The sequence below is a fragment of the Camelus dromedarius genome, chromosome X, assembly GCF_036321535.1.
Source record: "Camelus dromedarius isolate mCamDro1 chromosome X, mCamDro1.pat, whole genome shotgun sequence".
NCBI classification, from domain to species: Eukaryota; Metazoa; Chordata; class Mammalia; order Artiodactyla; family Camelidae; genus Camelus; species Camelus dromedarius.
This window is the reverse complement of record NC_087472.1, coordinates 50992385-51019920: the sequence shown is the minus strand read 5'-3', so window position 1 is coordinate 51019920 and position 27536 is coordinate 50992385. Positions and strand designations below refer to the sequence as shown.

Sequence of the window (27536 nt, the reverse complement as noted above, 5' to 3'; positions counted from 1 at the left end):
TCAAAAGACATCTATATATTGAATGCCATCCCTATCAAGATTCCAATGGCATTTTTATAGAAGTAGAAAATAATCCTAAAATTTATATGGCATTGTAGAAGACCCCAAGCAGCTAAAGCAATCCTGAGGAGTAAGACAGCTGCGATCATACTCCCTGATTTCAAGCTATATTAAAAAGCTATAGTAATCACTGTGGAAAACAGTATGGATGGTCTTCAAACAAATAAAATATAGAACCACCATGTGATCCAGTAATTCCACTTCTGGATATTTTTCTGAAGAAAACAAAAGCACTATTTCAAGAAGATGTATGCACTTCATTGTAGAATTATTTGCAATAACTAAGGCAAGGTAGGGAAACCACCTACGTGCCCATCAATAGGTGAATGGGTAAAGAAAATCTGATACGTATATAAATTTGATATGTGTGTATATGTATATACACAAACACACACACACACACACACACACCATGGAATATTACTCAGCCATAAAATGAATGAAAAATTGCCATCTGTGACATGGATGGACCTAGAGGGCATTATGCTAAGTGAACTAAGTCAGACAGAAAAAGACAAATATCGTATGTTTTCATTCATATGTGGAATGTAGAAAATAAAATAAATAAACAAAGATAACAGAAACAGATCCAGAGAGACAGAGAACAAACAAGTGGTTGCCAGAATGGAGGAGAGTGGAGGAATAAGTTGAAAAGTTGAGGGAAATTAAGAGGTACAAATTTCCAGTTACAAACTAAATGAGCCATAGGGATGAAATTTTCAGCATGGGGTATATCGTCAATAATAGTGTAATATTTTTGTATGGTGATACAGTAGCTAGACTTACCATGATGATCATTTTGTAATGTGTAGAGATATCAAATCACTTTATTGTGCACTAGAAGCTAACATAATGTTGCAGGCCAATTATACTTCAACAAAGAAACAAACAAACAAACTCATAGACAAAGAGATCAGATTTGTGATTACTAGTGGCAGGGGGAGAGGAGAATTGGATGAAGGTGGTCAAAAGGTAGAAAATTCTGATTATAAGATAAATAAGAACTAGGGGTATAATGTACAAATGATTAATATAATTAACAACCTGTATGCTATGTATGAAAATTGTTAAAAGAATATATCAAATCCTAAGAGTTCTTATCACAAAGAAAAATATTTTTCCTTTTTTAAAAAATTTTGCATCTATATATGATGATGAGTGTTCAGTAAATTTATTATAGTAATCATTTCATGATGTATATAAGTCAAAATGTTACGCTGCACATCTTAAAACTTATATAGAGCTGTATGTCAATTGTATCTCAATAAAACTGGAAGAAAAAAGCTATAGTAATCAAAATAGTATAGTACTGGAGAGAGGAGGCCAAGATGGCATAGTAGAAGGATGCTCGTAGCTCACCCTCTCCCACAAATGCACCAAGACTCACATCCACAGACCCACTCAGCCAACCAGAGCACCTGCGGAACTCAGACAGAACATCGTCCTCTTCAAAAAATAGAGACGCCAAAAATCTGGTAGGAGAAGAGGAAAAAAGAAAGAACAAAAGGCAAAACAGTGTGGGATGGGTCCCACGGGGACGGAGCGGCAAAGGAGGACTAACACTCGTTCACTGGGTATCCCCTCTCCAACCTAGAGGCCAGCGGGATGGAGGCGGAGCCTCCGAGGCTCAGATCTGTACAGAGCAGCCCTTGACCTACAGAACTAAGTTAAACGGGCACAGAGAGTCCCCACGACAACCAGCATGACACACGGGCTGGCAGCTGGGGGCCAGGACAGGCTGGCTGAACCGGGCGGAGGATGGGGGCGGCTGCATTGAGGCAGCCCCGGGGGACGGCAGGGGGATGCGCACTGTGGTTGTGGGTGCACAGGGCAGAACAACCTGGGCCCTCCATAAAACAACACGGTTGATGTGCCCTGGGGGTAAGGGTGCATACACCCATCTCTGAAAACCCATGGAAAGTTTTTGGGTGAGGAGAGGCAAGGCTCAGGCACAGCTGCCATATCCTCCGGCGCTTAGCACCCAGGCGGGGGCAGGGGTGAAACCTGAATCCGCACCGAAGGGCTTACTCAGCAGCCTCCAAGGCCAGATGGAGACTTGTCTACAGCCCGAGGCAGATAGGATCCTTCCATCCTGGGTCCTCAGAGAACTTGCTCCGCCAAGACAAACAAGGAGCTGGATTTTGGGCCGGAGCAGGGACAGGGCTGTTCCTCAGTCTTCCCCGAGCCCGCCTGCGGAACGCGCAAGGGCACAGAGCAGCAGAGTAACTGGCGCCGGGAGAGGGCAGGCGGCTGCCCTCCTTTCGGGCAGGAACGCAACCCCTGACCTTGGTGCTGGGAGGGGGCGCGACCCCCGCTCCTACCTGACCAGACTGCAACATCTGATTGCAGCATCCTGAGGGGCAGTGACCTGCACACCCACAGCAAAGGAGAGCTGCACCTGACCCAGTGTTGTGAGGGGGTGCGATCTAGTGGCCAACAGACACTAGGAGCAGCACAGACGAGGGCACCAACGGAGGGCCTCTGGAAACAGCAAGCTGAGCTTCCAAAACAGGGCAAAGACAGAAAGACTTCCCATTAAGAGCATACAGTCTTCAGGAGAACACCGTCCCTTTTTTGTTTAAACCTGCTTTTACCTGTTCTATTTTCTATTACCCTTTAAATTTTTACTTCTTAAACAAATATATATACTCCCAGTTTTAATCCCTTTAAAATTTTTTAAAAATATTTTTATTATTATTTTTTAAAAATCCATGTCAATCATTTTTATTTCTCTTGGTTTTGATGTCCTGTTATTGATTATACACAGGTTTCAAATACATGTTTTCCCTCTTTTCTCCTTTTTTAAAAGTTTTTAAAAGACGTCTCAACTCTATCACTATTCTGCTTCAACTTGCTCTTCTATTACTCATTATACACTGTTTTCAAACCTTTTTTTTCTCCCTTCTTTTAAAATTCTCTTTCTCTCTGTCTCTCTTTTTTTTTTTTTTAGTTTTATTCCTACATAGGCATTAGATAGATAAATAAATAAACTCTTTAAGGACCACAGTAGATAATTGATACTCCATAAACCACAGTGCCAGAGAGGTATAAGCAAGATGAAGCAGAGAAATCATTCCCAATTAAAAGAACAAGAGAAATCCCCTGAAAGAACGATCAATGAAATAGATATTGATAGCCTACTAGATCAAGATTTCAAAAAAAGAGTGATCAAAGTACTGAAGGAACTAAAAGAGATAGTGTTTAGAGATATAAAATATGTCAAAGATGAAATGGAAGCTATAAAGAAGAGACAAGTAGAAATGGTAAACTCATTGGCTGAGACGAGAAATGATCTAAAGGCTGTGCAAAGCAGACTAGATAATGTAGAGGAACGAATAAGTGACTCAGAAGACAGGACAACAGAAAGCAACCAATCAGAACAGGTACAAGGTAAACAAATAAAAACAAATGAAAATAGCCTAAGGGACCTATGGGATGATACAAAGCATGACAATCTTTGCAAAATAGGGGTCCCAGAAGGGGAAGAAAGATCAAAGGGGATTGAAAAGGTATTGGAAGAAATCATGACTGAAAACTTCCCAAACTTAAAGAAGGAATCAGATATCCAAGTACAGGAAGCTCAGAGGGTCCCAAACAGGAAGAACCCAAATAGACCCACACCAAGAGATATCATAATCAAGATGGCCAGAGTCAAGGATAAAGAAATGATCCTAAAGACAACAAGAGAAAAGCAAAGAGTGAGTTACCCCTGTAAGGCCCTCAGCTGATTTCTCTACATAAACACTACAATCCAGAAGGGAGTGGCAAGATATACTCAAAGTCCTGAATGAAAAAAAAGATGCAGCCTAGGATACTTTATCCAGCAAGGCTATCTTTTAGGATAGAAGGAGACATAAAGAATTTCACAGACAAGAAAAAAACTACAAGAGTTTAGCAACACTAAACCCATGTTGAAAGAAATATTGAAAGGTCTATTATAAACAGAAAAGCAGCAGGGTGCTACAGAAATGAGAAGCTCACAACTGGAAAGGTGATAACTCATGAATTACAAATAAAATAAACATGAAATTATAAAAGAAGACATACAAATCATTGAGAGTGGGAGAGGGAGGCAGGAAAATATAGAATATTTTTTCTTTCTTTTTAAAATTTTTTGTTCTTAGTAGGATGGGTTTGAGATCATGTCACTATCAGTTTAATAAAAACAGTTATAGTAATGGGCTAATAGACTTACAAAAAAGGGTAATCATAAGCCAAAAACTTACAAGGGAGTCACAAAAACTAAATAAAATCCATGATAATACAAAAGAAAATTATCAAACCACAAAAGGAGGAAGAACAGAACAAAGAGGAAACACCAAATAAGCTGCAAAGATAAGTTCAAAATGGCAATAAACACACATCTATCATTAATTACTGTAAATGTTAATGGACTAAATGCTACACTCAAAAGACATAGAGTGGCAGACTGGATAATAAAGCAAGAACCTTCAATGTGCTGCATACAAGAGACCCACTTTAGGGAGAAGGACACATATAGATTGAGAGTGAAAGAATGGAAAAGGATATTCCATGCAAATGGAAAAGCCAAAAAAGCAGGTGTTGCAGTACTGATTTCAGACAAATTAGACTTTAAAACAAAGGCCATAAAGAAAGATAAAGAAGGACATTTTATAATGATTAAAGGAGTGATACAAGATGAGGATATTACACACGTTAATATATATGCACCCAATATACGAGCATGTAAATACATAAAACAATTACTAACAGAGATAAAGGGGGATATTTATGGGATTACAATAATAGTTGGAGATTTTAAGACTGCATTAACATCACTAGACAGATCTTTCAGACAGAAAATAAATAAGGTAACAGAGAAATTAAATAATACAATAGAAAAATTAGACTTGGTGGATATTTTCAGAGCATTAACCCCCAAAAAATAGGATACACATTCTTTTCAAGTGCACATGGAACATTTTCTAGGATTGACCATGTACTTGGGCACAAAAGAATCCTCAACAATTTTAAGAAGATAGAAATTATCTCCAGCATCTTTTCTGACCACAATGCCATGAATTTAGAAATCAACTACAGAGAAATAAAGGAGAAAACAGGAAAGCATGGAGATTAAACAACATGCTATCAAAAAACCAATGGGTCAATCAGGAAATCAAAGCTGAAATTAAAAATATACCTTGAGAGAAATGAAAATGAAAGCACAACCACACAAAATTTATGGGACACAGCAAAGGCAGTGCTAGTAGAGAAGTTTATAGTGATACAGGCCTTCCTCAAAAAAGAACAATCTCAAATAAACAATTTAGCCCACCAGCTGAAAGAACTAGAAAAAGAAGAGCAAAAAACCCAAAAAGGCAGTAGAAGGAAGGAAATTATAAAGACCAGGGAGGAAATAAATAAAATAGAGATTTTAAAAAAAACATAGAAAAAATCAATCAAAACAAAAGCTGTTTGTTTTTTTTTTTTTTTTTGAAAAAGTAAATAAAATCGACAAACCTCTGGCCAAACTCACAAAGAAGAAAAAAGACACAGCACAAATTAGCAAAATAAGAAAGGATAATGGAAAAATTACAACAAATAACATAGAAATACAGAAGATCATATAAGAATATTATGAAAAACTATATGGAACCAAAATGGATTACCTAGAGGGGATGAACAAGTTTCTGAAAACATACTGTCCACCAAGACTGAATCAAGAAGAAACTGACCACTTGAACAAACTGATCACTAGAAATGAAATCAAAATAGCAATAAAAAATCTCCCTACAAATAAAAGTCCAGGACCGGACGGCTTCACCGGGGAATTCTACAAAACATACAAAGAAGAACTCATACCAGTCCTTCTCAAACTCTTCCAGAAGATTGAAAAGGAGGGAATACTCCCAAACTCATTCTATGAAGCCACCATCACCCTGATACCAAAACCAGGCAAAGACACTACAAAAAAAGAGAATTATAGGCCAATATCACTGATGAACGTAGACGCCAAAATCCTCACCAAAATTTTAGCAAATAGAATCCAACAACACATAAAAAAGATTATACATCATGACCAAGTGGGGTTCATCCCAGGGACACAAGGCTGGTTCAACAAATGCAAATCAATCAATGTAATACATCACATCAACAAGAGAAAGGACAAAACCCACATGATCATCTCAATCGATGCAGAAAAAGCATTTGATAAAATTCAACACCCATTTATGATAAAAACTCTCACCAAAGTGGGTATAGAGGGAACATATCTCAACATAATAAAAGCTATATATGACAAACCTACAGCCAGCATAGAACTCAATGGTGAAAAACTCAAAAGCTTCCAACTAAAATCTGGGACAAGACACGGATGCCCACTATCACCACTCCTATTCAACATAGCCTTGGAAGTCTTAGCCACAGCAATCAGGCAACAGAGAGAAATAAAAGGGATTGAAACTGGAATAGAAGAGGTAAAAGTGTCACTATATGCTGATGACATGTTACTATATATAGAAAACCCTAAAAGGTCCACACAAAAACTACTAGAGCTGATTGGATAATTCAGCAAGGTAACAGGTTACAAGATTACTGTTCAAAAATCAGTTGCATTTCTTTACACTAACGATGAATGAACAGAAAGGAAAGTAAAGAAACAATCCTCTTTAAAATAGCACTCAGCAGAATAAAATACCCAGGAATAAATCAAACCAAGGAGGTGAAAGAATTATACACAGAAAATTATAAACCACTGATGAAGGAAATTAAAGAAGGCTTTAAAAAATGGAAAGATATCCCACACTCTTTGATTGGAAGAATCAATATTGTTAAAATTGTCACACTGCCCAAGGCAATCTACAGATTTAATGCAGTCCCTATCAAATGACCCAGGACATATTTCACAGAACTAGAACAAATCATAATAAAATTTATATGGAACCATCAAAGACCTAGAATTGTCAAAGCATTACTGAAGGGAAAGAAAGAGGCTGGAGGAATAACTCTCCCAGACTTCAGACAATACTATAGAGCTACAGTCAGCAAGACAGCATGGTATTGGTACAAAAACAGACATATAGACCAATGAAATAGAATAGAGAGCCCAGAAATGAACCCGCAAACTTTTGGTCAACTAATCTTCGACAAAGGAGGCAAGAATATACAATGGAATAAAGACAGTCTCTTCAGCAAATGGTGTTGGGAAAACTGGACAGTAGCATGTAAATCAATGAAGCTAGAACACTCCCTTACACTATACACAAAAATCAACTCAAAATGGATCAAAGACTTAAACATAAGACAAGATACAATAAACCTCCTGGAAGAAAACATAGGCAAAACATTACCTGACATACATCTCAAAAATTTTCTCCTAGAAGAAATAAAAGCAAGAATAAACAAATGGGACCTAATGAAACTTACAAGCTTCTGCACAGCAAAGGAAACCAGAAGTAAAACAAAAAGACAACCTATGGAATGGGAGAAAATTTTTGCATATGAAACCAACAAAGGCTTGATCTCCAGAATATATAAGTATCTCATATAACTTAATAAGAAAAAAAACAACCCTATCCAAAAGTGGGCAGAAGACCTAAACAAGCAATTCTCCAAGGAAGAAATACAGATGACCAATAGGCACATGAAAAAATGCTCATTATCACTAATTATCAGAGAAATGCAAATCAAAATTACAATGAGGTATCACCTCACACCAGGCAGAATGGCCATCATTCAAAAATCCACAAATGACAAATGCTGGAGAGGCTGTGGAGAAAAGGGAATCCTCCTTCACTACCAGTGGGAATGCAGTTTCGTACAGCCACTGTGGAAAACAGTATGGAGATTTCTCAAAAAACTCGGAAGAGACTTACCATATGACCCAGGAATCCTGCTCCTGGGCATATATCCAGAAGGAACCCTACTTCAAAATGACACCTGCACCTCAATGTTCACAGCAGCAGTATTTACAATAGCCAAGACATGGAAACAGCCTAAATGTCCATCAACAGGTGACTGGATAAAGAAGTGGTCATATATTTATACAATGGAATACTACTCAGCCATAAAAACCAACAACATAACGCCATTTGCAGCAACATGGATGCTCCTGGAGAATGTTATTCTAAGTGAAGTAAGCCAGAAAGAGAAAGAAAAATACCATATGAGATCACTCATATGTGGAATCTAAAAAAAAAAGAAAAAACAAAAAACAAAAAACAATAAAACAAAGTGTAAATATAAAACAGAAATAGACTCATAGACATAGAATACAAACTTGTGGTTGCCAAGGGGGTGGAGTTTGGGAAGGGATAGTGGGATTTAAAAATTGTAGAATAGATAAACAAGATTATATTGAATAGCACAAGGAAATATACACAAGATCTTATGGTAGCTCACAGAGAATAAAATGTGACAATGAATATATATATGTTCATGTATAACTGGAAAATTGTGCTCTACACTGGAATTTGACACAACATTTTAAAATGATTATAAATCAATAAAAATGTTAAAAATATAAAAATTAAATTAAAAAAAAGTTTTCACACACAAAAAATTAGTATAGTACTGGCATAAAAAGAGACACAGACCAATGGAGCAGAATCAAGAGCTCAGGAATAAACCAATGCATATATGTTCAATTAATATTTAACTATGAGGACAAGATGACTCGATAGAGAGAAGACAATCTCTTCAATAATTAGGGCAGGGAAAGCTGTATATTCACATGCAAAAGAATGAAACTAGACCCCTATCTTATATTATTTACAAAAATTAAATCTGACTGGATTAAAGACTTGAATGTAAGGCTAGAAACCATAAGAACTCTTGAAGATAACAGAAAAAAATCTCCTTGACAGGGATCTTGGCAATGATTTCTTTGTATATGATACCTAAAGCACAAGAAACAAAATCAAACATAAACAAAGGAGACTACATCAAACTAAAAAAGCTTCTACATAGCAAAAGAAATGATCAACAAAATGTATGAACAACTTACAGAATGAGAATAAAACATTTACAAACCATGCATCTGGTTAGGGGTTAATATTTAAAATATATTAAAAAGTCATACAATTCAATAGCAAAAAACCAATAATCCAATTAAAAAGGCAAAGGACCTCAATAGATGTTTTGCAAAGAAGATATATGAATAGCCAAAAGGTATATGAAAGGTGCTCAATATCACTAATCATAAGATAAATGCATTTTTAATATCACAATGAGATTTTTCCTTATGCTTGTTATAATACCTATCACCAAAAAGACAATACATAATAAATGTTGTCAAGGGTGTGGATAAAAGGGTAAACTTGTGCACTCTTGGTAGAATTGTAAATTGGTACTGGCACTACGTAAGACAGTATGTATCCTCAAAATTTTGAAAATAGAACTACCATATGATCAAGCAATTTAACTTCTGGAAATATATCCAATGGAAATGAAAACTCGAACTTGAAAAGACATCTATCTGCACTCCCATGTTCATAGCAGCATTAGTTACAATAGCCAAGACATGGAAGCACCTAGGTTTCGAGCAACAGATTAATGGATTAAGAGGTTGTGAAATATGTAGAGAGTGGAATATTATTCAAACATAAAAAATGAAGTCTTGCCATTGGCAACAACATGGATGGACCTCAAGGGCATTATGCTACATGAAATAATTCAGACAGAGAAAAACAATTGTTGTATGGTATGACTTATATATAGGATCTAAAACAAATAAACAGACAAAACAAAACAAACAAACAAACAAACAAACACCTCATAGAAAAGGAGATCTGATTTGCGGTTACCAGAAGCAGCAGGTAGAGGGAGTGGGAATTGGATGAAGATAGTCAAAAGATACAAAGATCCATTTATAAGATAAGTACTGGGAATGTAACGTACAACACCATGACTATAGTTAACACTGCTACTACATATTTGAAAGTTGTTAAGAGAGTAGTCCCCAAAAGTTCTTATCACTAGGAAAGATTTTTTCTTTTTCTTTTTCTTCAGTATATATGAGATAATGGATGTTAACTAAACCTATTGTGATAATAATTTCACAAAATATGTAAGTGAAATCATTATGATGAACACCTTAAACTTACATAGTGTGGCATGTCAATTATATCTTAGTAAAACTGAAAAAAAGATATGCAAAATAAATAAATACCAAAAAAGAAAAAGAAAAAAACAGTATAATACTCCAAATTAATAGAATAAAGAAAAAATGCACATGAATATATCTTATTAGATGCAGAAATAGCATTTGACAAAAATTTAATACCTTTTCATGATAAAAGCTTCAACAAACCAGGAATAAAAGGGAATTTTTATTTTTTATCATCCTGATAAAGACCATCTACAAAAAAAAACCACAGGTAACACCATATTTAATTGTGAGAGACTGAATGTTTTCCATTTAAGATAAAGAAGAAGAGAAAGATGTCTTACCACTTCTACTTAACATTGCACTGGAGGTACTAACAGTTAGTTGAGAAAAATAAAATGTAGTAAGGTTTTACACAAGTAAAACTACCTAAGCTTGTAGATAGCATGACTTTATATAAAGAAAACCCTAAGAAATCCACTTGCATCTTATATAACTAGTAGATTAGTTCAGTATGTTTTTAAGATACAAGACCAATGTACAAAAATAAATGAACAATCCAATAATTAAATTAAGAAAGAAATTCCATTTAAAATCACACTAAAAAGAGCTATATACTTATAAGTAAATTTAACAAAATAAGTGCAAGACTTATTTACTAAAAAGTACAACATACTGTTAAAAGAAATTAGAGAAGATCTAATAAGTAGAAAGGTATACCATGTTCATGGATCAGAAAACACAGTATTAGTAATATGACAATACTCCCCAAATCAACCTACAAATTGAACATGATCAATATCAAAATTCCAGCTGTCGTTTTTGCAGAAACTGATAAGCTGATCTTAAAATTCATATGCAAATTCAAGGGACCTCAAATAACCAAAATAATTTAGATAAAGTTGAATAAATTAGGAGGACTCTCGCTTCCCAATATCAAAACTTACTACAAAGGTACAGTAATCCAAATCCAATTATAGTAATCTAATACAGTGTTGTATTAGCATAAGAAGAGACAGATACATCAATACAGTGGAACTGATAGTCCAGAAATAAACTCTTCCATATGATCAACTGATTTTAAGAAGGATGACAAGATCATTCAACGGAGAAAGTATAATTTTTCAATAAGTGGTGCTGGGACAGCTAGATATTCACATGCAAAATAATCAAGGTGAATTCCTACCTCACATCATACACAAAAACCACCTCCAAACAGATGAAATGCCTATATGTAAGAGATACAATTATAAAATTCTTAGAAAAAAACACAGGAGTCAGATTTTGTTACTTCGGCTTAGGTAATAACTTATTAAATACCAAAAGTGCTAGTAACAACAGAAAAATAGGTAAATTGTACTTAATCAAAATTTAAGTGTTTCTGCATAAATAGTACCTTCAAGAGACTGAAAAGAAAGCATATGGAGTGGGAGAAAATATTTGCAATTCATATACCTGATAAGGACTAGTTTAGAGAATATATGAAGAACTGAATAATTACAATTCAAAAAACAAACAATTTAAAAAATGGCCAAATTCTCTAAATAGACATTCTCCAAATAAGATACCTGAATGGCCAATAAGCACATGAAAAGGGAGTTACTATCATTAGCTATTAGGGAAATGCAAATCAAGACCTCCATGAGCTATTTCACACCCATGATAGTGGCTATAATCAAAATGACTGACATGGCAAATGTTGGTCAATATGTGGAGAAACTGGACCCCTTTACACTGATGGTAGGACTGTAATGTGAAACAACCACTTTGGAAAAAATTTTGTCATTTCTTCAAAACTTTAAGCATAGACTTACAAAATGATATAGAAATGCACACCTAGATACATACCCAAGAGATCTGAAGACATATTTCCACATAGCAATTTATATATAAATATTCATAGCAGCATTATTCATAATAGACTATGCATATACAGCCCAAATAACCATCAACTAATGAATGGACAATTTATGCTATATATACACAATGGAATATCACAGAGCAACATAAAAGAATGAAGTGGTGATACACAATACTACATGGACCTTGAAAACATTATGCTAACTGAAAGAAGCCAGTCACAAAAAGCCATCATATTGTATTATTCCATTTATAATAATATTCAGAATAGGTAAATTTATAGAGAGAAAGAAGTTTAGCTGTTGTCTAGTGCTGAGATGGGGGATTTGGTGTGCCAGTGAGTATGTAATTCATTTTTGATGTAAAGAAATGTTCTAAAATTAGATTGTGGTGCTGCCTGAACAGCTCTATGAATATATTAAAAACTACTTAATTGCACACTTTTAATGTATAAACTCTATACTATGTGAATTATATCTTAATAAAGTCATTTAAAAGTGATCCATGCTAACTATACATTCAACACAGATTACTATTACTTTTTTTAAGTTGAATATTGCCTGAGAGTTATCCTAGCAAAGTCATTCAGTCTTACTGGCCCTCACTCTCCTCAGGTCAAAATAACATTTGCATTGGTTTAGATGTCATAATGTGTAGCTTTCACAGCTATTAAATTTCCATGTTTACTTGAGAAAATGCATTGAAGCTTTCAAATATTGAATAAATTTGGAGGACACTACCAAAGCACTTTCACTGGTGGGGATACATTGTACTTATTTAGTGCATTGTAAAGGAAGCTCAAAGTGTTCTATTAACTTCTAAGTTCTTATGAAGTCCATGAGAGTGAGGAATGCACTTAATTATAAGCAACAATAATAGCAGCAACAAAGAATCCTGAATTTTTGTCTTCCAAAATGCTCCAATACCTTCACATAAATGATAAGAACTATTAATCTTTAATCATCACAGCACTCAACATAAATAGGTCGACTGACATAGAGATAATATGAAAAGTGAAAGGCACTTTGGAGACCAATACGTTTGCAATCTGGCCCCAAAGCAGTGAGGCCAACCTGTGGAGATTTTGAAATACAAATGGGCTATTGTACTTTGGTATAGCTACCGAACTTCAGCCCTTAATGTGGTATTTCAAAGTGGCTCCAAAAACAGAGCTGACTGTAACTTCTTAGCATCCTTACAGATTTCTTCAATTTGTATTCAGTAACCTATATAGCTTGGAGCTAGACTATCTTCCAGAAATAGGACCTCAGTTCAAAGATACCTGGTATAACAGAGAGAAGAGGCAAATATCTGTTATATAGTCCAGGGTCAGAAACTAAAGAGAATCACTTGCTTGCTTATAGTTTCAAAGCTATAAAATTGCCAAGTTGGTCATAGGTTTTATCTTTCTAAGTCCTGATTTAATAGTAATACAGCTTGGTAATTGAGCTTCATCAAAATCTGAGAGGATAACTACCATGGGCTGAATGTGTCCTAGATGAATTTGTATGTTGAAACCTAAACCTCAATATGATGGCATTTGAAGGTGGAACTTTTGGGAGGTGATTAGGTCATGTGGATGGAGCCCTTATGAATGTGATAAGTGTCCTTACAAAAGAGACCCCAGAGAGCTCCCTTGCTGCTTCTGCCACATGAAGACTCAGTGAGAAGATAGTCATCTATGAATTAGGAAGCAGGCACTCACCAGATACCAAATTTGCCAGCACCTGGATCTTGGGTTTCCCAGACTCCAGAACTGTGAGAAATAAATGTTTGTTGGGTTTTAAGTCACCCAGTCTATGACATTTTTGCGATAGAAGCTCCAATGGACTGACATTAATCTTTCTGAACTACACTTACCCAGGCTGCCTTGGTTTCCTCAAGTATCTACTAATTAAAAGGAAGATGGGGCAAAGTGATATCCCAAGGGTTCTATGCAAATGCTCTACCATACTGTTTCAGGTCAAGTTGAAGGAGAGCTGGTATAATACAAACAGAAGAATATGAAAACGAATATATGCATGTATATGCATGACTGGGACATTATGCTGTATACCAGAAATAGACACATTGTAACCGACTATATTTCAATAAAATTTTTAAAAAATTAAAAAAAGAAATAGATGGGCTTTTAATACATAGATTGTGATATTGAGAGCTGATCTCCAGTCTTCTTTCAGCCAGCACTGCAGGTATTTCTTTCACAACTGCCTTGTGATAATTGTGGGCCAAAGAATATCTACTTGAAATAGAATGTAAAGGAGACCTGGGCTAGCAGAGTTTCAATAACTTTCCAACTATGATGTCATAAGTACAAGAAAGTTTATGTGCCTGTACAAGGAGCCTTGCACAGATCGTGTCATTTCATGTACAGCATTTCTATGAAATAGATGTTATTAAGCTCATTATACAAATGTGGAAACTGTTACACAGAAAGGTTATGACACTTGCCTGAGATCACACAAGTAGAAAGTGGCAGAGCCTAGATTTGAATCCAGCTCTGTCAGGCTCTAAGCCCGTGCTCAAAATTGTTATGTCAGATTGCCTTTCTTTAAAGAGATTGCTATTCAAAAAGATGTTACTAAGTTTCATTCCATTTAAAAAGTTCTTCTACATAAAACAAATTTAATTCCTCTAAAAGTTCTGTTAGGGAAAAAGATAGAGACTATAAAAAGGTAAAATCATAGGTTAAATTATCCTTTAGGGAGCAGTCAGTTTATGAAAAATTAAAAATTAAAATCTGCCACTATCAGGCCTCCAAATATTCTAATAAAGTTGAAATCATTAGGCTGTATGGTAAAGCAGAAAAAATGAGTTGGAATCCTGGTTCTTTCATGTATTGGCTGTGTGATTCTAGACAAGATTTTTAAAATATGGATAAAATGCCTGTATGTCCAGATTGCCATGAAGATTAAATGAGAGCAGGTATATACATTTACTTATGGTGCCTAGTATATGCAAGGCCCTTAACAAACGGTAAACGTTATTGTTATTACTACCTTTAGGAACAATACTGAAGGCATAAAGAGATACAGAAGAGTTGGTGAATGAAAGGGAGCATCATGGAGAATCTTAAGGGTATGATTCAATATTACTTTAAGCATGCTGTAGGAAAGAGCAAACACAGAAAAATGAGAAGATTCTCAATAAGAATGACTACTAATGATGATGATGGCATACTCTTCTATTAGAGGTAGGTACCAGAAGGATACTTCCTATATTCTTCTATTGCTTTTCATTTTGAAGCAGGGAGCTATAAGATAAAGGGAGTTAAGAAAAGTTGTTTTCTTATATTGGTTGAGAGCAGCCTGGAAGCATCTTAAATCCAGATAAAATTCAAATGCTGCAGTTGAACAAATTAAAGGGTCTAGCCAGTAGCATGGAAAAATGGCAAACATTGATGCCCTGCTATTCTAATTCGCTGAAGCAGATTTTTCAAAGAGAAGCTCTATGGTCTTAAGAGATGTTCTGAGTTAGGTTTATACCTCACTGCTGAAATTATTTGAAGCATATCTAAACAACTGAATATGTGAAACAATAAAGAAACTATGCCAATTTTTTGCATAGGTCTAAAACTGTTTTCTTACTTTGAATACATCTCTTTCCTATAAACATTTTTAAAGACAATTTGATTACTGTTGCACTTAACGTTTTAATAAAGCATTTACCTTTAGAAAAAGCAGTTGGCTGAGTCATTGTAGGCTCTGACTTCTCAACCACTGTCACCTAGAGAATTGATTGACCTGCCTACCTATGTACCCAAGGAAAGTACCAGTCATCTAGTGACATATCCCCAAACTGCAAGTAAAAATCATCACAGGAATAATCCATGTTCAATAAGATGAGTCTAGCCAATTTAGTCCTATTTTAGTGATGGGAAATGACATGCTTCTCACAAGGCTATTATTTCCTGAACAAAATCATTTTAAATGTCAGGAGAAAACTGCCACGTTATAAAAATGATTATATTCCATGGAAAAAAACTCACCATTTTTAAATGTGACAAAGAAAGCACAAGATTCTTTAAAGAGTTGACTCCAAACCATCACTTTGAAGCAAACAAATATCAAATTACTTCAATATATGAGTGAAATGATCTAGGTCTCATGTCTAATTGGATACCAACACAGTTTTTGACACAAAATAAACTTTAAAAAATCTTTATAAAATAAACTTACATATTACCTGGTAATTGTTTTGGTTTTGTGATAACCTCAATTGGTTTGATGATGCAAAGTGTGAAGAAAAATTACTTCGTGATGGATTTGTATTACTGTACATTGTAGTAGATGCTGTGTGTAGTGAGGTCCGTGGTGTCAAATGGTATTCTCTGTTTTGATACAGTACATTGTCTGACAAGTCTCTAATATTCACCATTTGTGAATTTGGCATACTTCTTCCTGGTCTGGGCAAAGCTGTACTTTGGTTCTCAGCTCGAAGGGAAGTGCCACTTTCATAAAATCTTGAGTAGCTTGGAATCTGTGCTCCCATCAATGCCAACTCTTCCTCTCTGGCATACTCATCATCAGCATCTCCAGTCTCCATAGCAATGGACAAACAAGTTCCTTCTGTTGAACTAGGGGGCTTCTGTGGGGCATTTCCTCCCAGAATTCTCTGGGGGTAATCACTAACTGCCAATGAAAATACTTCATGGATTTCCAAGTTTTGTGTTCTGCAGTAAGGGTCTCTAATAGATGGCTTTTGTCCACATAAGTTATGTGATGCTAGACCTGTGTGCTCAGGTTTATATGATCTTTGAATTCCGACTGGTTCAATTTTGCAAGGTCGGTGGCACACAGATGGCTTTTGAGGTACCGTCATCTCAGAGGCTTGTATTGAAGAGCTTCCATAGTTTTTCTTTGTGTGATTGTATACCGAGCTTCCAGCATTTAGCACACTTGTCTGTCTTGACAAAATAATTGTTTTTTCACCTAAAAGCAGAGAGGCATTTTTACAGTGTGCTACTTGTCTTTGAACAGGAATGTGCAACTGAAACTCAGTATCATTCTTACTGGCTGTTTTCTGAATAGGGATTTTATGTGCTTCTGTAATTTGTGTATTTATATGTTTGGTTGTCCCTTGCCTACTTGATGAACTGGCTGGACTGTATATACCAGTTACAATGACATCATTATTGGGAGATGTCCAAGAAGACTGTTGACCTGAGGGTGGAGCAATATTAACCACATTTCTGACTGCAGTGTCTGGAGCTGCCAAAGAAGTACCAGAAACAGTTCCTGTTGTTGCTGCTCCGGATTCAGAATTCTTACTACTCATTTTTCTTCTCTTATTGCCAACCCACGTCTGGAAGGATAAAAATGACATTATAGAAAAGTTTTTAACAAAAAAACAAGAAAAATAAATTTCTATGTGATAAACTGCATTCCCATTAGTCATAGAATCAAGATCTACACAAATTTAAAATAAAACAAAAGAAAAATAACTAAAGTATAAGGTCAGATATGATCAGGGACTGACACTTAATAAGTATCTAGGGTCTCTGATAAAAGAATTGTATTATTATTCCTCTCCTCCTCAAAACCCATCTAATTAATCTGTAGCAAGAACCCTAAAATGTTTATATTCCTTGGCCTAGTAAATTCACTTCTGGGAATTTATCTTAAAAGCAATCCTAGATGTATACAAAGTTCATATGCAAAGACGTTCAACATATATTTATGTATAATAGTGAAAAATTGGAAGCATACTAGAGGTAGGATATTTAATGACATTGGAAATGCTCATAGTATTATGAAACAAATACACACTAGAAATCTTCAAGTTTAACAACTTCTGTTCTATGAACATAATTTGGTTAATTTAATACTGCTATATATTTAGATTACTTTTAGAAACATTCACTATTATAAATCATACTTCAATACACATCAGGGATGTGCATGCCATCTTTGTTCTACTGGTCCATTAGAATGCCACATTAGAAAGAAAACTGCTGGGCTTTTTGATATTTTTAAAGTATCCCCCAATGTACAAGAGGTCTGGTTTCCCCACACCCTCACCAACACTTTGCATTATCTTTTAGTTGTCTCTAATAGCCCAGGAGTTAAGAAAAGGTATATAATTGCTGTTCTGATTTGAATTTCTATGGTTACTATATTACTTTGATAGAGTTGCTTACCCAAAATGAATTTTTATATTGGAGTATTTGTCTTTTTAAACTGATTTATAAGAGCAATTTTCTACTAGAGATTGCAACACTTTGTCACAAGTTGAAAATATTTTTCCCTGTTTGTCATTAATTTATGGTAGTTATTTTCTTCTTTATGCTTTTCTCTACTTACCAAATTTTATGCAGTGAATATGTATTACTTTTATAAACAAAAAATTAATAAAAATAATACCAGTGCTTGGCATTTAAGACTTGATTATAAAATATGCACTTTTATATAAGTAATTTATTTTAATAATCTTAGCAGTATTACACTGAATCATGATTCTTCTTAAAATACACAATAAGAAACATTATGTTCCATAAAATGATTAGTAAACTTTACAGTTATTTCAAAAGGCCTACCATATTTTAAACTACCAAAACACATTAATCTATTAAGAATTTTAAAAAATAAATAAGTGAAACATTAAATGAACTAGCCTTGCATAAACATGGTGCAGAGTGTATCTGGTCACCTTTTGTGTGATGTGTTTTTGAAGACCAAATAAATTATCCAATTTTCAACGTATATTTACATTCTATACAACATTAATGTTATTGTAGTGCTATAAATAAAAGCCAACATGTATTGAATCTCCATTGTGTGTTCTTATATATATATATTAGCTCTTTTGCTAGATATTATTTTTCTAATTGTATAAATGAAGAAACTGAGGTGCAGAAATATTAAGTAGCTTGTGGAAGGATATCCTGCCAGCTAGTGGCAGAGCGAGGAATCAAAACCAATTTTACTTGACCTCAGAGCACATTCTCCTTCCACTATGATGAGAAACTCCTGAAATGGAGTTGGCCATCTCTGTTGGTCATTTTACTCTTGTAATTAGTACTTCTGTAATGAAGAAAATGTTCCAGAAACTGAAATGTCCCATTTTGCTTCACATGAGGCTGTGGGAATTTAAAACTCCCTCTGATTTAGTTTTACTAAACATCAGAGGTGAGAATTTCAAGCAGAGGGACAAGAGAAGAAGACAGGAGAGAAAAACTAAAAGGCTTTAAAGTATACACACAAGAGAAATATTTTAAAAGAAATGTTTGGGGATAAATATAATTTCAGTGTATGGTTTGAAAAGGTGAATATTATAAATATTCAAAATAAGTTACTATGTTATAGCTTTTCAAATATGAAAAATATATGTGGGAAGCATGATGCATTTGTTCATAATTTTTACAAAAACATATAAGCATTATATTTTAAAACTTTCAATGGGAAAGCAGTGAATTGGTAAAATTTGAACTCAAGAACTATTACATCTGGAGGGCAGTTCTGGGCAAGATTTCTAAGAAAACAATCTACCAAGTTCTCATTACAATACCTTCCTTAATTTTAAGAGTGATCTTAGTGCATTGCAAATTTACGACTTATATAGTTTCATAGGTCATATATATACATATATATAGTTACTTATATAGTTTACCAGATATTTGTATCATGTGCCCATTAAAAAGTAAAATACAGAATATCACATGCATATGAAACTCAGCGATCTAACAACCTCACTTGTTGAGAATGTAGCCATTGTAGATGTCATTAAATCCATGTACTTTATTGAAAGAACTATCTTTGACCTTAAAGCTCACTTTCTCTTATTTTACACACAATTTAACCAAATCTGGTTTCCTAAAATATAATAAACTAGAAATAAAAAAAATAGGAGAGGTATTGGTAATAGAGACTGTTGTTGGAGGCACCTTGATAGCACCAAAACTAAGAATGTCCATTAAATATTGCTCACTAAAAAGGAGAAGAAAGGAAAAGTGTGATAATCAATGTAAGAAATCATTAAATAGTCTGGGGTTATTTAGTAAAGGAGAAAATCACCCCATTTACTTTACCATGTTGTGAGTATTATTATTTTATAGCAAGTACAATAATTGATTTGCATAGTAAAATTCTGAGTCTAAAGGAAAGGTTCAATTATTTTCAATAATCTCTATTGAAGTAAAGTAGGAAATTATATACTTAAGAAATATTTTACATTAAAATGTTGAAAATGAAAATTCATTACCTGAAGGTTCCCAATAACTGAATTAAATTTTACTAAGTCATTTAGTTACACAATCCAGAATTTACCAATGCTTATAGGATATAAATAGTTCTCATTCCAGATGTTTCATTGGTGTGAGAGAAAAAAAATGGATCAAACAAAATTGATATGATGAGAATTTAATAAAACGATACTACATAGAAAAAGAAAGAAAATAAATTTGAGTCACCAGTCCTTGGTGTCCATAAAATTATTTTTCAGTTCTTTCTTAGAAATTTAAAGTATCCAAACTTCTTTTCCTTTTTCTATACCTCCTTCTTTGCTTTCCTGTTCCTCTACCCCACTATATTTTTTTGCATGGATGTTTTAAGCTTTTAAGTTCTTTCTACATTAGGATCAAGTTCTTGTACAGTGGAATTTAAGTTCTTTTGATAAAAAAAAACACAACAAGTAGTATATTAAAATATTAAAGGAAGATATCTTTCAAGTAGAACATATAGACCTAGCAAAATATCCAGCAGGGGAGGTTGTGGAGTAATGAGTCTATAAACAACTCCCTTCTCCTCTGGCTGGAAAAGCTACCAAATCTGTCCTGAAATTTAGATGAGGAAGATTGAACTTCTCTAGAATTTACACTCTCCTAGAACAGAGAGAATGAATATGTTTTACACAATTCTTTATAACTTAGGAAACATTTTACTTGTAAGCTTACAGTCCATGAGTTTATTTTTTTCCTTTCCATTATTTGTTACAGATTTCACACCATTTGGAGCATAAATATAGACATTTATATTTCAACGCTCTCAATATTCAAGTACAATCAAGTAAGTTATTAAGAGGAAAATTCCAATAGCAAATTCGAAATATGGAAGGTCACAGTCCACAAAGCAGCTGCCTAAGAAGATGTTTCATTTTAAAGTAATGGTAAAAATAAAAGAAAAAAATAAAGAAGTTGCTGCAGAAAATAAAAACGAGTTTGTACTTATAAAATGGAACTATCATCAACTTGAAATATTACACATTTAAAAGTACTTTTTCTAAGGCAATTAATTTTTTTTTCTCTGAGATTTTCTAAAGGTATCTCAAGTAGGGAATTTAGCGCTATCAATAAGAGATACTTCTAGTTCTTACACAAATCTGAGTATGATGGTTGATCTCGGCAAACAAGAAACAGATATCCTGGCTATTTCCCCCATAGAACTGGTGGCATAATTTCCTACTTGAAGGTGAATATATCCTTCAGTCTTTAAGAAATAGATTTCCCCCAACATTATTTTGGTCAAGAGATTTTTATATTTAGGGTCTTTGAAAGTTCCTCCAAGAGAAAAATAAACAGAAATCCTCTCTCTTACCAAATTAGCCTAATGAATGACAAGACTGAGAAAGCTGCTAATCTTTGAATCTCTAAGGTTTCATGCCAGGAAGATTTGTAGCATGTTTAGACAAACATGGAAGGACTTAATGCACTCAATAAAATCTGTGACTAGTTCTTTTAGATTTCTTTCTTGCCTCCTCTCTATCACCTTCTCATTGCCTTTCCCAAATGTGTAGCAGCTCTGATTTTTCAGCTGAATAACTATGGCTGTGATAAAGGAAATTTTCCTCTCTCTCAGGATTTCTTCTCCCTTACTTGCTGACCCATTAAAGTGGATACATTTTACTTAGAAGGAGGAAGAAGTATTCACAAAAAGACTAGGTTTTCCTAAAAAGACAAAAATACTAAAGTCATAAATGTCTGATGAAAAAAATTCAAACACAGTAAGAAAATATGCTAAGTCCCTTGGTAAATGCCTGTTTTACTGATATCAATTTGGAAGATTATATCTAGATTAATTCTAGATTTAAATAAAGCACAAAATCTACAACTAATCCTAAAGGTACTCATTAGTTTAAAGGACTGAGAATTTTTTTAAAGATATATTTAAAATGCAAAAGTTTTAGTGCTTTCAAGGTTTTTATAGAAATAAATACAGACTAAATGATTAGCTCTTTATTAAAAAACAGTATTTTTATACCAAGTAAATGAAGCTATTTATAAAGTTACTGACTTCATACCCTGATAGTTTTTCTCATATTAAGCAATTATCACTTGTAATAAAAAGCTATAAATTCAAAAGTTTAAGACCTCAATACTTACCCTGACTACACTGAAGTCCAGCTTAGTCTCCTGTGCACACTGTAATATGAGCTGAAAGCAATTTTTACTTTGATTTGTCATTCCATTTTCATAATAACGCTGTAAAATCCTTTGTTGTTCTACAGTAAATACAGAACGTAGATTCATCTAAAAATAAAAGAAGATACTCTGAAAATTGGAATAAAAATTGGGTATGTGTAGAATTTGCATGTTTTTGTTTTTTGATACAATTTCAATGCTTCCAAGCTGCAAGATTTCTTTAAGTGAAATAATCCCAGTAATGGGCAATAGTTTGTGTGCTAAAGGGAGACAGGTTCTTACTGAAAATAATGCATAATGTGAACAACACTTATTGAATTTGTTCAGAAAAAGCACCAACTTTGAAGTTAAAAAAGATAAAGACAAAAGCCCTTATCTGGCTAGTGTCAGTGCATGGGGAAAAATAGTTTCTTTTGCTGAAATAAATATTTATGGCTAGTAAAGCCAGAGATGGTGGTATGGTGGTAGCCAAACGTGGTCAGTTATCAACAGGGACACTCACTGTTCTTTGTCAAGCAAGGCATCTGGCATATGTCTTACAGTCAGAAGCTGTGCTCTGGAACAAAAGGGTGCTTTTATTTTTTTCTTTTTTATGGGATAAAGGGGTTCATTTTATATATTAAATGAAAACCTCTCTTTAAAGCTTAAAAATAAACAGGAAGGTTTAGTGACTGTGAAAATGTATGTGCTTTAGGCAATACTAACCAAATAATCATTTTAATAACTGTTGTACGTAAATCAATAGTACATTTTACTAAAAATAAACCATGTAAACACTATGTATTTTTAATTGACACCTTCATAATTAGACAAGAGAAATTTTAAAAACCTTTATCATTCCAGCCAATTGATTAGATGTTTAATATTAAGGGAAAACAACTCTGTGAATCTCACAAATAAAAGGCAGGTCAACCTTTTCATAAAAGAGATGAATTCTAGTAGTACGTCTTATAAAGAAGAACTCTTGTAATTAGATTAAGGAAATTTCAGGTTCCTGTTAAAAGTTGTCACACTGAAACTGTTATTCCTAAAAGTTGACAGACAGAAAAATAAACCTTTTCTAAGGAATTAATCTCTTCAAAATCAGGAAAACAGCAACAACAAAAAAACATAAGCTAAACCGAACAGAAATCATTCTAGTATACTGGGTATGGAAACAACCAAGTACACTGGCACGGAAATAAAAAATAATTTCCCTTTTTAGAATATTTTGAGCAATAAAGCAGTCTCATAAAGAAAGTAAAGACAATCATACACCCATCCACTGCAATCTGTACACCTAACTTTTTTTCTTGCACATTCAAGCATCTTCCTATTTAATGTTAAGAGATCTGATAGGAAAGTTCCTCCCTGGAATATTCAGAAACAAGTAACTCCACTTTATGAAGGGGATCTCATTCAAGTACACCAATGTGGAAGTATAAACCTCTTATCTGCAATCTGACCAAATATTCAAGGATGTTTGGGCCAGAGGGTAGGGGTGGTATTCGTCAAAGCAATATTACTATCATGTCTGCCAGCTTTCAGAGCAATTTGGGGTTCCTTTTCCCAAATGGTTCAGCTACAGTCAGGAGAGAAGCCAGAAGATGGAGGTTAAATACTTGAAATACCTCATCTGGTGTAGATTAAGAAGCAAGGTACTTTGGAATGAGATCTGAGGAGGTTGATAAACTTAAATTCACTAATACATAATCAGGGTAATGGTTCTGATCCTTCTCAGCAGGGCTGTAATTTCTACAGAAAGCCTAAAGTTCACGATATGGGTGATCCCCAAGTGTCCTGATATCTGCCCTAATAATGTAGGAATGTCATCATATGGTATTTTTCTTTCTCTTTCTGGCTTACTTAACTTAGAATGACATTCTTCAAGAGCATCCATGTTCCTGCAAATGGCATTATGTTGTCGGTTTTTATGGCTGAGTAGTATTCCATTGTATAAATATACCACCACTTCTTTATCCAGTCATCTGTGGATGGACATTTAGGCTGTCTCCATGTCTTTGCTATTGTAAATAGTGCTGCTATGAACATTGGGGTACATGTATGTTTTCGAATTAGAGTTCCCTCTGGATATATGCCCAGGAGTGGGATTGCTGGATCATATAGTAAGTCTATTTTTAGTTTTTTTGAGGAATCTCCATACTGTTTTCCACAGTGGCTGCACCAAACTGTATTCCCACCAACAGTGTAGGAGGGTTCCCTTTTCTCCACAGCCTCTCCAGCATTTATTGTTTTCAGACTTTTGAATGATGGCCATTCTGACTGGTGTGAGGTGATACCTCATTGTAGTTTTGATTTGCATTTCTCTGATAATGAGCAATATTGAGCATTCTTTTTCATGTGCTTTTGACCATTTGTGTCTTTAAAGGCACAGCAGGTCCTTCCCCCTGATACCAATAGCCAACTATAGATGATGAACACTAAACAGATTTATAGAGTCAACAACCCTGACAATAGACAATGGTGTGACCCTTTTAGGTTTTCCCTTAAATTCAGTAGCAGCAGTAGCAGCAGGAAGGCCCTTTGCTCAAGAGATCTACTAGTTTACTTTCAAATTACAGGAAGTTAATTTTTTACCATAACAACTAGATAAACCCTTATAAGCAAAATAACTTGTCATTATCCTCACCTCCCTTAGTTACCTTGGTCTATGGAGTAGCAAGTTATTGAATGACTACACAGCCAAAGTTACTACCATTTGCACAAAAATCAGGAAAAGCGTTAAGAACTTTCATTTTAAAAGTTTGATTGTTATTTATGTGAAAGATAAAATGACAATCCATTGGTTTCATGGAAATTGAAGCCCACTGGTTGGGGTAGGGAGGGTAACTGAATTAGAGAATTAAATACTGAAATAAGTCATTTAGCTTTACCTCATAATTTCCTGATTTAATACTCTTTGCATTGTACCAGTCACTCAGCACATGCCATCCCATAGGAATATGACCTGTGTCCTACTCTCAGCTCCATAGCAGGCTTGGGTAAATCACTTAGTTCCTATGAGCATACATTTCCTAGTTTGTAAAATTCTGGATTATATGGGTTGTTTTACTTACCAGTCTGAGTTGTTACAAATAATTTAGGGTATATGAACAACTCATTTTTTAAAAAATTTAAAACATGTTACAATGGTAACGTGTTTATATTATTAAGGATAACTAGGTCCTTCAATTTATCTATCATATTCAGGTATGGGATTTCTTAGGTTGCTGTCAGCTTTAGGATTTGGTGTTTTAATGAAAACCTTGAGCCACTGGAAACAGATTAAATTGTGCTCAGTAAGTTCTATTCAAACAAGCAGAGCAATGAGTAAAATATTTTAGATGTATTGCTTCAGAAGTACTTGAAAAATACAGCTTTGAAGAATGACTACCTTCTTAGGAGTTCCAGATAGATAAGCTATATTTTCACGTTAGAATATTTCAGATAAATTCCTGTGTAATACTGTTCTTATATATTTGATGTCATACTTAAAACTAGCTCTAATAATGTCCTAATTATGTCTTAACTGGCCAAATGATTTGAAAAGTACCAAAAATTTTTACTCACAAGTACTCATTCTTGGAAATTTCAATTTTTAAAATGAGATGAATCCTTAAGATAATCACTTACAAACAGAATACATTGCTTCTAACATTCAAATTTTGAATTTTGTGTAAGCCATTGATTTTTGTTTGTTTGCTCATTTACAAAGAATTGAGCTTAGATTAATGTAACACCTTGAATATCTTTATCTTGACCAACTTGTCTTTATTAACATTGTCCTTTTTATCCATTATTACTATTCATTTTTAAATTTACAAACAGGAAAACTCACTGTTTTTGGTGTACGGATTTATGAGTTAAAACAATTATATATAGCCATGAAACCACCATCACAATTAAGACATTGAACAGTTTTATCACTCCCAAAAAATCCCTTATGCTGTTTCTTTATGCTTAATCTCTTCAGCCACCCAGCCCTTGGCAATCACTAACCCATTCCTATAGTTTTGACTTTTACAGAATGCCATATAAATGAAATAATAAAGTATGTATTTCTTCTGAGACTAACTTCTTTAATTTAGCATAATGTGTTTGACCTTTTAGGGTCCATTGTATATTCTGGGTACAAGTCCCCTATTAGCAATATGATCTGCAAATATTTTCTCCCCATTTGTGGCTTGTCTTATTTTATTCACAGTGTATTCAACAGAGAAGTTTTTATTTATTTTTTTCACTTTTTAAAAATTTGTATTCTTTTTCATTGAAGTATAGTCAGTTTACAATATTGGAGAAATCTTTTAATTTTGATGAAGCCCAATTTAACACTGCTCTTTAGTTTTATGAATTGTGATTTTAGTGTCATATTTAAGAAAACTTTGTCTAGCACAAGGTCACAGAAACTTTTTCTTGTGTTTCTTCTAGTAGCTTTATATTTGTGCATTTCTCATTTAAGTTTAGGATCCATTTGGAGTTAAATTTTTGTCTAAGATGTGAAGTACAAGTCAAATTTTATGGCTTTTTTCCATATGGATATCCAATTGTTCCAGCATTATTAATTAAAAAAATTTGGATTGAATTGTTTTCACCTTTGTTTAAAAATCAACTGACCATGTATATGTGCCCCTATTTCTGGACACTCTTTTCTGTTCCATTGGTCTATGTGTCAATTCTTTCATTAAAACCATACTGTCATAACTAATGTAGCTTTATAGTGAATCTTGAATCAGAAAGTGAGTCCTGTAACACTGTTGTACTTTTAAAAATCAGTTTACCTATTCTACATACTTTATACTCTCATGTAAATTTTGGAATCAGTTTGTTGATACCCACAAAAAGTCCTGCTGGGGTTATGTGTGGGATTGGACTGAATCCATAAATCAGTTTAGGGACAACTGATATGTCTTCCAATTCATGAATATGAGATATATCTTTTTAATTATTTAAATGTTGTTTGATTTCTTAGAGTTTTTCAGTTTTCAGCATACAGATTCAGTACATAGTCTGTTAAATTTATACCTGTGTATTTCTTGTGTGTGGATTTTGGGGAGAGTGGTTATTGTAAATGGTATTTTTTAAACCATGGTAACTATAGTTAATAATAACGTACTGTGTATTTGAAATTTGCTAAGAGAGTAGATCTTAAGTGCTCTCACTACATCAAAAATAAAAAAGAATTATGTGAGGTGACGGATATATGAATTACCTTGATTG

At 34.1% G+C, this 27536-nt stretch overlaps 1 protein-coding gene across 1 annotated transcript in view; it reads right to left on the bottom strand.

Annotated features, from left to right (window-relative positions):
* The window catches only part of HDX (highly divergent homeobox), a 92884-nt gene extending 70436 nt beyond the window's left edge, over window positions 1-22448 (bottom strand). Inside the window, exons 1-2 of the mRNA XM_010989685.3 lie at window positions 22302-22448; window positions 16172-17290 (exon numbers count right to left, since the gene is read on the bottom strand). Of these exons, the coding sequence (XP_010987987.1) occupies window positions 16172-17290; window positions 22302-22448 (1266 nt within the window). The remainder of the gene's footprint in view (window positions 1-16171; window positions 17291-22301) is intronic.
* Window positions 22449-27536: the final 5088 nt, after the last annotated feature.